At 40.3% G+C, this 13,420-nt stretch overlaps 1 protein-coding gene across 5 annotated transcripts in view; it reads left to right on the top strand.

Annotated features, from left to right (window-relative positions):
- Positions 1 to 13,420, top strand: part of mtcl1 (microtubule crosslinking factor 1) — a 98,684-nt gene that overhangs the window by 62,934 nt on the left and 22,330 nt on the right. For all 5 annotated transcript variants that reach the window (XR_012595923.1, XM_074651941.1, XM_074651944.1 and 2 more), the window contains 2 exons: positions 3,673 to 3,843; positions 8,860 to 9,027. Coding sequence is in view for 4 of the 5 variants with exons in the window: in XM_074651941.1 (XP_074508042.1) it covers positions 3,673 to 3,843; positions 8,860 to 9,027 (339 nt within the window). In the remaining variant the exon portion in view is untranslated. The remainder of the gene's footprint in view (positions 1 to 3,672; positions 3,844 to 8,859; positions 9,028 to 13,420) is intronic.

Genomic DNA, 13,420 nt, shown 5'->3' with positions numbered 1-13,420 from the left:
ACAAATTAAAAGCAGTAACATGAAGCCAACAAGTAAGACAGCATCCATGCTGGTGGTGCTGGAGTAAAGCCAGGTGAAGCACAATAGAACCTCTCAGTTTAATCACCTCTGAACGATCTGGTGGTCACTCTGAAAGAGAGAAAGACAGGAAAGAGCAGCATCAAAACAATTTCACATCATTTAATATTTATTTGATTGTGACAAATACAGTATACATAGAGAATTGCACAACAATTATCCAACGCAATATATCACAGCATTTATAGTTATTGCTAATTTCCAATGCACGTCCCTAGAAGGGCCTTGAACAAATATAGAACATGTTCACAGACAGATAAACTACGTGGAACATTTTGTTGACCTTATAGGAACAGCAGTGTGACTTGGTGTCATACTCATATATACAGTATGTACACATACAGATATACAGTATATGTGTGTGTATATGTAAGGGATAATGTACAGCTAGCGGGTCATTGTTGTGAAATAAACCCCTTCAGGGTGATGAGAGACGCGTCGGGGTGCGGCATCGCCCTGTCTGGGTTTCTTTCACAACAATGACCCGCTAGCTTATTACACGGCTACTTACTGAAGAAATCAATATTTTGACACAAAAACGGTCCGCCAGAGTCTGACATCAGAACTGCGCCCATAGCAACGGTCTGTTATACATAGCAACGGTCTGCTTTAAAGAAATAACAGAGCGTAGAATGCCGTGATTGACCAATCAGAATCGAGTATTCAACAAAGCCGTGTAATAAATATATATATAATGCATACCCCCCCCTCCAACAAACACACACACACACACACACACCCCAAACCCTGCTTTTTTTGATTACCTATTAAAAGCTCTTTCAGTTTGATTTTAAAATGTTGTCAATTTTGGTCCGCTGCTCTTTAATCAACTGGATAATCAACTTTCTGTCTGTGTCGTTTCAAGAAACACAGCCAGAAAGAAGATTGGCCGGATATGATGATGTAAGAATTAGTGAATGAGAGGAGTTCTGATAGCTTTGGGAAAGCAGAAGTGAGGCAGAAGATAAAAGAGGGGGAAAAAATAGCAGAAATTTACCAATAGAGGAATAAAGGAAAAGCATGGAAACATGAACTTTTGCGATAAATATCATTTGAAGATGAGTTGTTGCTGATGATTCTGGGGAGTTTCCATATTGACATATATGCATATCGAGGATTGATAAAAATAATTGTGATATTAGAATTAATCAGTTTAGTTTCTACCTCCATAAAGAATTCTAGTTGATACTAAAAGGAGACGTTTTTCCCATGTTGTCTTAATGGTTGCAGTGGATACGTTGGATGGTAGATTAAATTCCAGGATGTAATACCTCTGTTTCTTTGGTTCTTGTTTTAAAGAATTGTACTTTGGGTTTTAGATAGTGTGTCAAATGTCACACAGAATATAGGAGACCGACATGTGTGACATATAATTAAGGTTCGGACACTTAAAACACCAAAAAGTGACTCATCCTGAACCACCTTCAGTCCTGTCCTTCCCACCAGGCTGCCGGACTGATGGATAGTTAATTAGTCGCCCGGCTGATTGAGCAACTCCATTTGTTCAGCTTGTTGATTCAGCGGTCGATGCTTCACTTTTTCTTGTTATCTTCTTGTGCTTCCGGTTGATAAAACTCGTAATTTGTGAGATTTATGTTTCGCTGTTTTTGTTTTGTTCACATGGTAATTATTCATAGTTCTGCACTTCCCCAGAGACAACAGAGCAGTTTGGTCGGCACTGTGAAGTCTTTTTCTGTTGACTGAGACACACGGTCCACCCAGATCCTCCTGTTTATACTAAACAAACAACACAAACTACTTTTGTGGTTGTCAAATCATCAATAAACATCACTTTGCTTTGTTGTGAAATATTACACGTTTTATGTAATTCGATATGACTTCATTTTAAAATGAATGCAGTTTCTCTCGATTCTGTCCTGACTCATCGGTTTATTCATGCAGCATCTTGTGGTGAAACCTAATTTGCGCCTGCAGATGGTGCAGCAGTGAGCAGCCCACGTGTACCTTGCGGGATGTTTACCTCACGCCCTTGACTTGACATTGAATCCCAACAGAACATTTTCTCAAGTCGGGTTTATTTTTAAAGCCCTTAATCACCGTTCCAGTTTCACAATGCTGCTCATATTGAGAAATAAAACGATGTCTCACAGTTTTATAAACTAGGTGAAGATGAGAGAGAATCACAGTTCAAATGGACTCGCAGACTTTGATGCTGGTTCCTGATTAGTCTGCAAGGGTTCAGGTCCGTCCCGCTGTTTAATGGACATTTGCTGTAAGTCTGCAATTCTGCTGACTTGCTTGGAAGAATTACCATAATGTTCTGATGTTAAAGGAGATGTCAGAGGAAATCGGAAATAAATAAAAGACACACACAAAAAGGGGAAAAGCTATAGAGAACAAGTTTCATTCATTCAACCTTTATTTATAAAGGGTAATCTAATGAGAGCAGCTCACTCTTTCTGTGTACGCAGCACAATTAAAGTAAAAATCCAGCTATTGGTTATTTGGATAAAATGGAAATGGAAGTTGACACAAAATAAATTAAATCAGTCAAAGAATTCAAGTAATCTAACTTAAATGTTCTGCTGCAATTTATTCTGTCAGAGTAAAGAAAAACATTTAAAAGGCAAAACTTCAAACTAGCCCACAAACCAATGAGTGAAGTTGCGGTGACTTTGTCCACTTCTTGTATAGTCTGTGCTTGAGACGGAGAACAAGACAGAACAAGACCAGGTCAAGATCAGTGCGCGTCCCACATTGCATGACACACTTACGATGAAATGTGGAACATGCAGACCACAGGCACAAACTGATCTGAAAGATCCACATGCCCATACAAATACCCACAGAAAACAAATAGAGATCCTCTTCATTCACCTTGTTTAATGCCATATATACTGCATATATATGTGTATGTATAAGTGAACCATGAGAGAAATGTCTTGATAAAATAATATAAAGGCATTGCAGAGGTGAATTTTATGTGTGGGATGTTCCTTTGTTTTCTATGAGCAATTACAGTAATGATGGTAACAAATAAATCAGACAATAAACAGGCATTTTGGTCCCCGCAGTCGTGGTCTTGACCGGTTTTGAAATAAAATCCTCTTTGTCTGAGACCGAGACAAGAACAAGTAGAAATGTTATCGATTCCGAGACAAGACGGAGCCCTTTATAAAGTGGTCTTGAGACCGGTCTCGAGTACTATAACACTGCTAAGGAGTCTCTTCTAACTGACAGAGAGGGTCATATGTGGCTCACAAGTATCTCTTTAAAGACAAATCGAGAGCTACTGACCTTTGTCTTACAGGGAGTAGAGTATCTAATTACAAACAAATACGATTTTTGCTTCAAGACTTGACTGCAGGTTCATTTATTCCAAAGAAACCAATACTAAATACATGTGTGACAGTACACGTGTATGAATGTAAATGTTACAGGTTGTTTATGGAGGATATTAGCCCTGTAATGGACTGGTAGAACTCATCCAGGGTGTTTCTCTGCCTTCTGCCCATTGCATGCTGGGAAAGGCTCAGCGACTGTAAGCCTGAAACAGAATGTGTTGGTACAAAAAAAAAAAACGAGTGCATGAATCAAAATGCAGGCTTTTCATGGCCGTATCATCTGTTCCAGTTTGAGAAGTTGGAGGGCATCCCAGAGCTGGGAGTGATCATGGAGCAGGCGGAGGCGGAGGCGGATCGAGACGACAGACTGTGTTTGCCACAAACTCCAGGGGACGTCCCCGACCCCGGTCCCATCATCCCTCTGCCGTCACCTGATCGACACCTGCAGCATCACAGACAGGTATTCAGCTCCTCCACTGGTTGTTGGCTGGATTGTATTAAGACAAAAGTGACTCCACTGTCTATTTTTTAAATAGATTTTTGAAGATAAACTCACTATAGCATTATTTAACATGAGTAAAGTTTTGAGTTCATCAGCCTAGAAGCTTTCAGATAGATGAACTCATATTAACCTGAGCCTACGGTGAAAAATACTACACGGCGGAGATAAGAGGGTCCTTATCATTTAGAAAAAACCTGCACACGGCTTTCCAACAGCTTAAAACCAGCTCATTATTTTGCTTCCCGTGCTCTGATAAACAAGTTTTGTTTCATCGTGCTTTGGAAACGATATAAAGTGGAAACCGCTTATATGGATCAAAAAGACAGAATCATACCTGTACAAAGGCTGCTTAAACAATTTGCTTACAGTAAACAAGTAGTCTGCTTACAGGGTTCATTTTCATACATGACAACTAGGGCTGTCAGTCGATTAAAATATTTAATCCCGATTAATCAAATGATTGTCCATAGTTAATCGTGATTAATCGCAAATTAATCGAACATTTTGTTTCTGTTCAAAATGTACCTTAAAGGGAGATTTGTCAAGTATTTAATACTCTTATCAACAGGGGAGTGGGCAAACATGCTTGTTTTATGCAAATGTATGTATATATTTATTATTGGAAATCAATTAACAACACAAAACAATGACAGATATTGTCCAGAAACCCTCACAGGTACTGCATTTAGCATAAAAAATATGGCAAATCATAACATGGCAAACTGCAGCCCAACAGGCAACAACAGCTGTCAGTGTGTCAGTGTACTGACTTGACTATGACTTGCCCCAAACTGCATGTGGTTATCATAAAGTGGGCATGTCTGTAAAGGGGAGACTCGTGGGTACCCATAGAACCCATTTTCATTCACATATCTTGAGGTCAGAGGTCAAGGTACCCCTTTGAAAATGGCCATGCCAGTTTTTTATTTAGCCTCCTTCACGATGAGCTAGTATGACATGGTTGTAAGAAATTAGTGGCGTTAAAACAAATTTGCGTTATTGCGTTATCGTGTTACACTTTGACAGCCCTAATTAATGATAAATAGAAAAAAAATAAGTAAAATACAATAGAAACATTTCAGTAATAGCAAGGATGAATACTATACTGTATTTACAAAAGAGATATACAGTAACATATATACAGTATACATATGTAGATACACACACATAATGAACACTATAACTGTTAAGTTGTAGTACAAATAAATGTAGTAACTTGTATTTTCTCTAGTAAATTGGTGTATCGAGTGAGTTTTGGACATTTAGCTTTAGCCTTTAATTATATTTCTCTCGTTCATTTTCATTGTGTTCAAATGTTGGCAGCCGCTCATTAGAGCTCTTTGGCATGGTACAGTATGCAGATGAGAGTTTTGGCCTAGATAACTAGTTAGAGGCAGTAATTATTTTTGAGGACACCCAGTTTTGTGCTTATTGTTGAAACAGAAACATGGACTCTCAGTTACACGCAAAGGAGACAAAAGGAGCTTCTGTCCTTCAGGCTGCTGAATGTTTTTACCCAGACATAGCGTGTGTTGAGATCTGCTTTCACTTTGCCCCTCTATAAAACTAAAGAAAGTACATAAACATTTTGGGTTGGATGCATTATTAAGCAGCCCTAAGAGCTCTACTTCGTCTCCATGTTTTGATTTTTCCACAACGTCATAAAAGTGGTTTGTACGGTGATCTGACATTGTTGCTTTACTCTGTGAGCAGTTTTGCAGTTTTAACAAGCGTGCCCAGTAGACTATATTAAGCTTTGTGCATGAGAGCAGAAATGCAGACTTGCTTTAGTAAGCATTTGCACACATGGCTTCTACAGCAGAGAGCAGATGATGACTCGTGCAGCCAGAGTGAGATAATAGCATGTTAAGCCGTTGAGAGGTTATTGAAAGTTTTCAGTGAAGACTTGGACATGATTTAGGCAGTTTGGCAGGTCGGTGAGGAAAAAATCCAGAATTATTCCCTCTGGTGCTGCTGGTGTATTATACTGTTAGTGCGTAAGTATGTTTAAATACTGTAGATGAGATGTTTTTCCTCACAATGGTTGTGAACTTTCATCTCATTTTGGTGTAGGGAACTCAGTATGTAAAGTAGCGTTACTCCAAACAGGTTACGTGAGGACCTCACAGTGACATAACAGTTCTCAGATCAGCTTGAAATATCTGGAACAACTTTCTTTCCATGGAAAAATGTAATTAAGCTGGACGGCACACTGGTTGGCACTGTCACCTCACTGCAAGAGGGACTGGGACCTTTCTGTGCATGGTGGGTTTCCTCCTTGTACTCTGGTTTCCTCCCACATCAAAAGACGTGCATGTGAATTATTAAAAATACTTGTGTCAGTGCATCTTGCCAAAGCTCCTGGGTGCTGACAGCTGCTCCTAAAGAGTCGCAGAGGATGAAATCCCCACGGGGAAAGATATAACAATGTGATCATAGCATCTTCTGGTGGCATTAGTTTTTGTTTGTAATAAATAAGACAGACCCTGTGAAGATTTAGTACAGCCAGACTAATCATTGATGTGCTGTAGTAGCGTAGTGACCAGACGTCCCGGTTTGTCTGGGATTGTGTGTCCGGTTTCAAGCTGGGTGTCTTGAGTCCCGACAAATATCTGTAAAACACTAAAATGTCCCGTTTTTTTCGCCACAATTAAAATAATAAATAATAACATTGATATTATTGTTCTCAGCACTCACATAGACGTTTATCAAGTTCTGAGAATGTGTCACAGTTGGTCATTTAGCCGGCAGCCTGCGCCTGTGCACACTGACAAATACTGTACCTTGTGTTTATCCGTTTTGTGTTTATTAGTGTTATTATTATACATTTTTTAAATAAACTATGGTTTGGTGGATGCGTAAGCGCATACATGCGTGTGCATGAACATGCGGTACACTTAAGTGTCTCGGTTTGGGGATTTGAAAATATGTTCACCCTATAGTAGTGTACACATAATGCCTTTAGATTAAAGGCACCCGGTGGAGCTTTTTGACCACTGGTGGCGTTAATGAGCTATTTTTTAATGATTTTAACCCTCACAGAAGAAGACTGCTAGCTGTTTGGGGCGTCCCAGTGGCTAAATTACGAATCCTGCTATAGCGAAGGCATGGCCCGCCCTACTCTGCCGCTGATTGGCAAGTGCTCGCTGCCTTCGTTGGTTGGATTAGTTAGGTTTAGGTATGAGGAGTGAGATTGGTTAGGGTTAGGGTAAAGCTTCATTTATTCTTGCCACATCCGGGGACGCAAGTGTCAGCACAGCCAAAGTGACGTCACACCATCAGACACGGCCTTCACGGGGGTTCCGTGCGGCAGGTTTTCGCCTGTCGGCACACATCCAAATTTTTCTAAAGACGCGGATCATGGCGAAAATGGAGGACTTAGAAAAAAGTATATTTCCCTCTGAAAATGGAAATAATCAAGTAACGTACAAGTACCTCAAAATTATACACAACAGCAGAACAAGAAGAAAAATAAAGGTGGTTGTATTTGCCCTCGAGAAAAAATGATTCATGGGAGTTCCCTTTGTTTCCTGGTTATACTGGATTGAAGTGCACTGGCCTTTTAGCACCTGAGCTCATATCATGTTCTCAGCCAAGGCTGGCGGAGCCGGCGGCGCTGTAGTGATACCTCGAGGTGATGTTTTACTTACAGACTCCTTTGTGCTTCACTGCCTCCTGCCAAGACCTGAAGACTCTCCACAGCAGGACCACCAGGCGCAAACAGCTCCCCACACACACACACACACACACACACACACACCTCTCTCTTCCCTGTCTCAAACCCCCCCTGCATCATAATTGGACTAAAATAAATCCGTAGACGTCCAACAGGTTTTTGTTGCAGCTTTAATTACTGCATTACTCACTGGGATTTCACTTCATTTCAAGTTAGGATTTTTGAGCGGAAATTTATATTTACACTAATGCTGTAAAAGTTAACACGATAATAACGCATTAACACAAATGCCACAAAGGCAACTTGCGAATTTTAGGTCAAGCAGGCTCACTTTTAAAGCACCAAGGAAAGATGGTGGCATCATATAAAACTAAAAAAATCTAAGGAATTCATTGGTACCAACCATGTCATACTAGCTCGTCTCAAAGGAGGTTAAATAACACTCCAAACTTACGCTAAATTTTGGCGAGGGAAAACTGGCATGGCCATTTTGAAAGGGGTCCCTTGACCTCTGACCTCAAGAAACGTGAATGAAAATGGGTTCTATGGGTACCCACGAGTCTCCCCTTTACAGACATGCCCACTTTATGATAATCACATGCAGTTTGGGGCAAGTCATAGTCAAGTCAGCACACTGACACACTGACAGCTGTTGTTGCCTGTTGGGCTGCAGTTTGCCATGTTATGATTTGAGCATATTTTTTATGCTAAATGCAGTACCTGTGAGGGTTAATGGACAATATCTGTCATTGTTTTGTGTTGTTAATTGATTTCCAATAATAAATATATACATACATTTGCATAAAGCAGCATATTTGCCCACTCCCATGTTGATAAGAGTATTAAATACTTGACAAATCTCCCTTTAAGGTACATTTTGAACAGATAAAAATGTATGATTAATTTGCAATTAATTATGGACAACCATGAGATTAATCGCAATTAAATATTTGAATCGATTGACAGCCCTAATTTACACCCATCCATGTGTACATACAGTATTGTAGTTCTTTAATGACAGGGGTCAAGGAAGGATAGCTGGGAAAGGACAAGGATAAAAAAGGAGCAGGAGTCAGATGGGAAACCGGATGGAGAAGTTCAAGTCAAATTGATTTAAAAAGCACTTACCAAGCAGGTTCGTCCCAAAGTGCTTTAAAGAGACACAAAGGACAGATAAAAACAAGAGACAAGCAAGATAAGGACAGAGCTTGCTGAACTTGCCATGCTCATGTGTGTCTGAGTGTGTTGGATTAACCTGTAACCTAAATGATTGTTTTGTGTGAATCCTCTCGGTGCAGTTCGGAGAGAACCGGCATGTGCTGCAGGCCCTGCGGACGCTGCTGGAGGAGTTTCGAGAGGAGCTGCGGGAGGAGGAGACGCGGCGATGCCAACTGCAGCAGTCCTACGCCAATGACAAAGCTGCCTGGGAGGTCAAGTGGGCAGAGATGAAGTGCCAGTTCGCCCAGGTACAGATGGCGTCTCAGCGCCCGCCTTAAAGGGACAGAACACAATCTGGTGTAGAAAACTAGCGGGGCGTTCAACAAGCAGCAAGGTGACAGTAAACATGTTGCCTTCTCCACGGATGAAAAACCCCACTCAGGGCAAAGTGCTAACAAGTCAAAAACAACAAATCTTTTTGGTTCTCTAACTACCCCCCTGGGCCAAGCAGTGTCATTTTGAAAGTGCAGCAATGACATGAAGTTGTGTCTTTATCCACATCTCAAGAGACAAACAAATGGACAGAATTCAATTTATAATCACCCCTTAACAATTAGATTAAAAAAAGGAAAGACAGCTTCCAATAAGACAAGAAAATGATGAATCACCTGCTTGGCACTAATGAGCATATTCTGTCCCTGTGCAAACTAATTCATCCAGCATTGTTCCTAATTGTTCGATATGCCTCTAAGCATTTCTTAGTGAAGACAGCTCTCTTATATTCCTAATGGGAGTGTAAATTCTTGGTAGTTTAGGAACAGAGTGTCTTCATCTCAACTAATAAGAGTAAATGAAAGCTCATATCAGTTATTTTTATACGGAGGCTACTGATGTTTGTGTCAACATCAAAAATATTTCAATTCGCAATTAAAGTAAAGGCCTCCAAGATTTGTTTTTTCCCAAAAACTTCTTATAAAATAGCATTTACAACATTGTGGGATACTAAAACTCATCACTGGCACCCAGGAAAATAACCTTTTTTAAGGGTTCAGACCAAAGGGTTCACTCCGGTGGGACGAGGTGGGGGAGGGGGACTCTGTCTTTGCATCAGTGATACTTGGAGCTAAGATGTAGTCAAAGTTAATGGACAATGTCGAATTTTTAATGTTAAGATGCCAGCCATATTATCCGCCCAGAGAATTCACTGGTTTTGTTTCTGTTGCTGCTGTTTACATTCCTCCTGATGCTAATTCAAAACCTGCAATAGAGGAATGTACTTCTACTTTTGGTTGGGTTTTTTTTCGCAACCCTATAGAAATAAAATAGTTTATAGCCTAATATAATAATTCTATTTCGTTGACCAAAACCAGCACAACATTAAAGAACACAGGGGTCTGAGAGGATGAAATTCGGCCCAGAGAGGCCAGTTTGAGTTTGACTAGTCTATGTCAATGCCTTACCTTAACCATCTTGTGAGAGTTTCCCAACTCGTGGGTTACCTTCTAGACGGCGCCTTTATCAAATGCCAAAACCTTGGTTTTAGGTTTAAAGCTACAGATTGTTTTTACTGTATGTAGTTGTGTTCAGGATCCGACTAACCTTATTATATTGGCTGTGGGCATCATGACTAGACGACACTGGTGTTAGGTAACAAAGCACATTTTACTCAAGTACTCTACTTAAAGGAGTAGTTCACCCAAACATAATATAAATTGTATATAGAACTTTTGCTATTTTTGCTAAACAATGCATTTTCGGATTATACTTCACAGTAAATGCTTTGTTGAAGTGCTCTTTTTTACTTGTAACAGAAGTACGAAACACACAGGCATCGTAGCTTCAGAGAGAGAGACGTCACTGTGCAACTTTTGAGTGTGTAGTCTTTCTAATTATGTATTTTCAAAGTCTTACAACAGAGTTTTACAAAAAACAGACTTTCTTGACTTGGAAAATTATCTTTTAAATTGACAAACATCATATGTGGGATTCAAACAGGATCAAAAAAATATTTGTCTCTCGCTGTCGACTACCGTTCATATTTTTTCTGAAATATGGCTATAGCTATATATAACTATATATTTAGTTATATTGCAACTTTTACATAAAGTGAGTACTTCTTGCACCACAGCTAGATGATACCTGTTGTTAGATGCTCAGTATCCTGACACCCCAATTCCACTTAGCACTAGCACATGCTATCTGGGTTGGATTTGAATTTCATAGTAGAGGAAAAGATCAGTACTAGGCTTGCTGTGAGAGCAACTGCATTCGGAGGAGAGGTACACCAGTGTGTCTCAGAGGGATATTGAGTCCATGATGTTTTGTGGTGCTGCTGGAGCCTCATTGTCTGCTGTGTCTGGTTTCAACTTGAGATTTTCTTTCCCTCTGAGAGGCAGCACACGATCAGGACAGGTGGCCAACAATGTGGAAAAAAAGAAAAACAATCAATTTGAGGATGTTGAATATGTTGTTTCTTGACCGCAGTATTGGAAGATAAAATTTGAAACCGACAGTAGCAGAGCAGTGTTTGTCATCTATAGCTGATTACCAAAAAAAAAAAAGTAAACCACAGCTTTGGGAACCAATTAAGCGGTTTGATTTATAGGAGGAAGATTATCTTTTTAAATCTCTGAACATCTTTTACATGGTTCATATCCTACCACAAAGCAGAGGTCGCTGAGGGCCTCGACGAGAACTAATTTACTTAGTTTCCTCTGATAAAACCGTGTTGAGTTCTTTTCTTGCTCCTCTGTGCTTTGTCCTGATTAAGACTTCAGAAATATGCCCCTAAGCTGCTGGTTTTTTATTCCTGGTTATTACACAGCCCAGCAGAGCAGTGCAAAATTGGAAATTACCCTCACCTGTGTATTTATATGTGGATTACTTTTTTGAGATATTATTATCAGGCTGGCTCATGTTTCCGTCTCTGCTTTGGTCACTGGCACCGCGTCACGCCTCTTAAATAACGGTCTATATTTATGATGTCTAACATCTTGGCTCCTCAGTCAGCAGCTATTACTGTACACTCTCCAGTATGCAATCAGACAGTTCTCAAAACCCAATATAAAAGTAAACAAGACTGAATGGGAGTTATGTAATCTGATGTTTGAAGGCTTGCTCTTCACACAGCTCCAGTACTGAAGACTCTAGTGTGTACCATTACGTTGAGGGATCAAAGCCCGTCTGAAGATTACTCTGTTGTAGCTTCCCTCTGTCGCTCTGCAGCTTTGAAGATTTCTGCAGCGCGTCTGAATCCTCGGTTCATGTCCTTCCACCAGCGACTGGTTTGAAATATAAATTTAGGAGGGCAGCGCTCGCTCAAGTTTCAACTATGTCTCTGTCAGCTACAAAACAACTGCTGGTACTTTGTGCTACCTTCTCCTGACCTCATTGTGTTTCTTAAATTGTGAATAGGAGAATTTTAGGTCTGCGTTGGCGGGGGTGTGTTGCTTCAGGAAGTCCAGTTTGAGTAACAGATCCGTTTGCACATAGAGTGGTGCAGGAATGAGTCTCGAAACCCGGTAATGAGTTAGAATTTTTGCACTTTCGGTTCCCTCGTCTCCAAGTCAGTGGGTTTTCTGAATGGGTTTTTGATTAGATGCCTGAAATAAGGTCTGTGGTTAACACAAGCTGAAGAGACTTTGACGTTTTGTTCCACAATATGAATTACGTCAGTAAATATCCCACTCATGAAATTTGAAGCTTTTACATGTCTTAAAAAAGGTGGTTGCTAACAAGTGGCTAAATGAGACTACAGAGGTTGTCGGGGACATTAAGCGTCATCACACCGAACACAGAAACCCGTCTACTCACTAGTCCGCCTTTACAGCCTCGTTGTGTTTATACTCAAACTCAAACTTTCCGAGTAGTAGATTTAGATTTTGAGACTGCCAACTGACACATCCATGACCACTAGCTACAGTAGATCAGGTCACGCTAAGAGGTAAGCGAATGAAAATCAAATTACAAGTTGGAAGCATGAATGTATAAAGAGAACTGGAGGCGGGGCCCCCGTAATGGCCATAAAATAAAAGTACTCGGATCTTCCGGCGATATTCCGCATCCATGGAGCTCATAGAGCAGGCGCAGTAGCATTTCCTTTAATCCCGCCTCCCAGCCCTCGGTCCAGCCGCGGTCTGGGTCTCATTCAAAGGAACGGAGAAAGGATAATATCTCTGGATTCAGCTATTAATGCGTTTTACAACTTTATGACCTAATGATTTAAATAGGGGCTATTCAAGTGTTCACACTGGGAAGTTGATTTACCTAAAAAAAAAGATGTCTCAAGTCTTTGGGAAAATTCTTTTTGGGCCCAAGTTTGTTTATAGCACGTTGGTGATTTAATTCTGGCGATTGCATTCACACTTCAAAAATCATTAAAGCGGTGTTCATTTGCGGAGATTATTTTGCTGAACAAAACATACAAGTATCATAAATGTTTGTTTGCCAAAGAGCTTATTTTCTGCAATAATCCAAAACTCAATGGAACAACCCCATTGGCTTCTTGTGGAGGGAACCAGGGTGATGCTAACTTCCTGGTTGGCCTACAAAAATACGTCATCCCTGGAGCACTCTATAGGACAGCTCTTGAAAGTAATCGCGGCAGCAATTATTGTATCTTTTGTCACACCATTCGCAAACAAAACTGTAGAAATACGTTTTTCACATTACGTATTGATCTACCAGGAATGTGTGCTTGCA

Source organism: Sebastes fasciatus, chromosome 11 (assembly GCF_043250625.1).
Source record: "Sebastes fasciatus isolate fSebFas1 chromosome 11, fSebFas1.pri, whole genome shotgun sequence".
Classification (NCBI taxonomy): domain Eukaryota; kingdom Metazoa; phylum Chordata; class Actinopteri; order Perciformes; family Sebastidae; genus Sebastes; species Sebastes fasciatus.
This window is presented reverse-complemented; position numbering and strand designations above follow the sequence as displayed.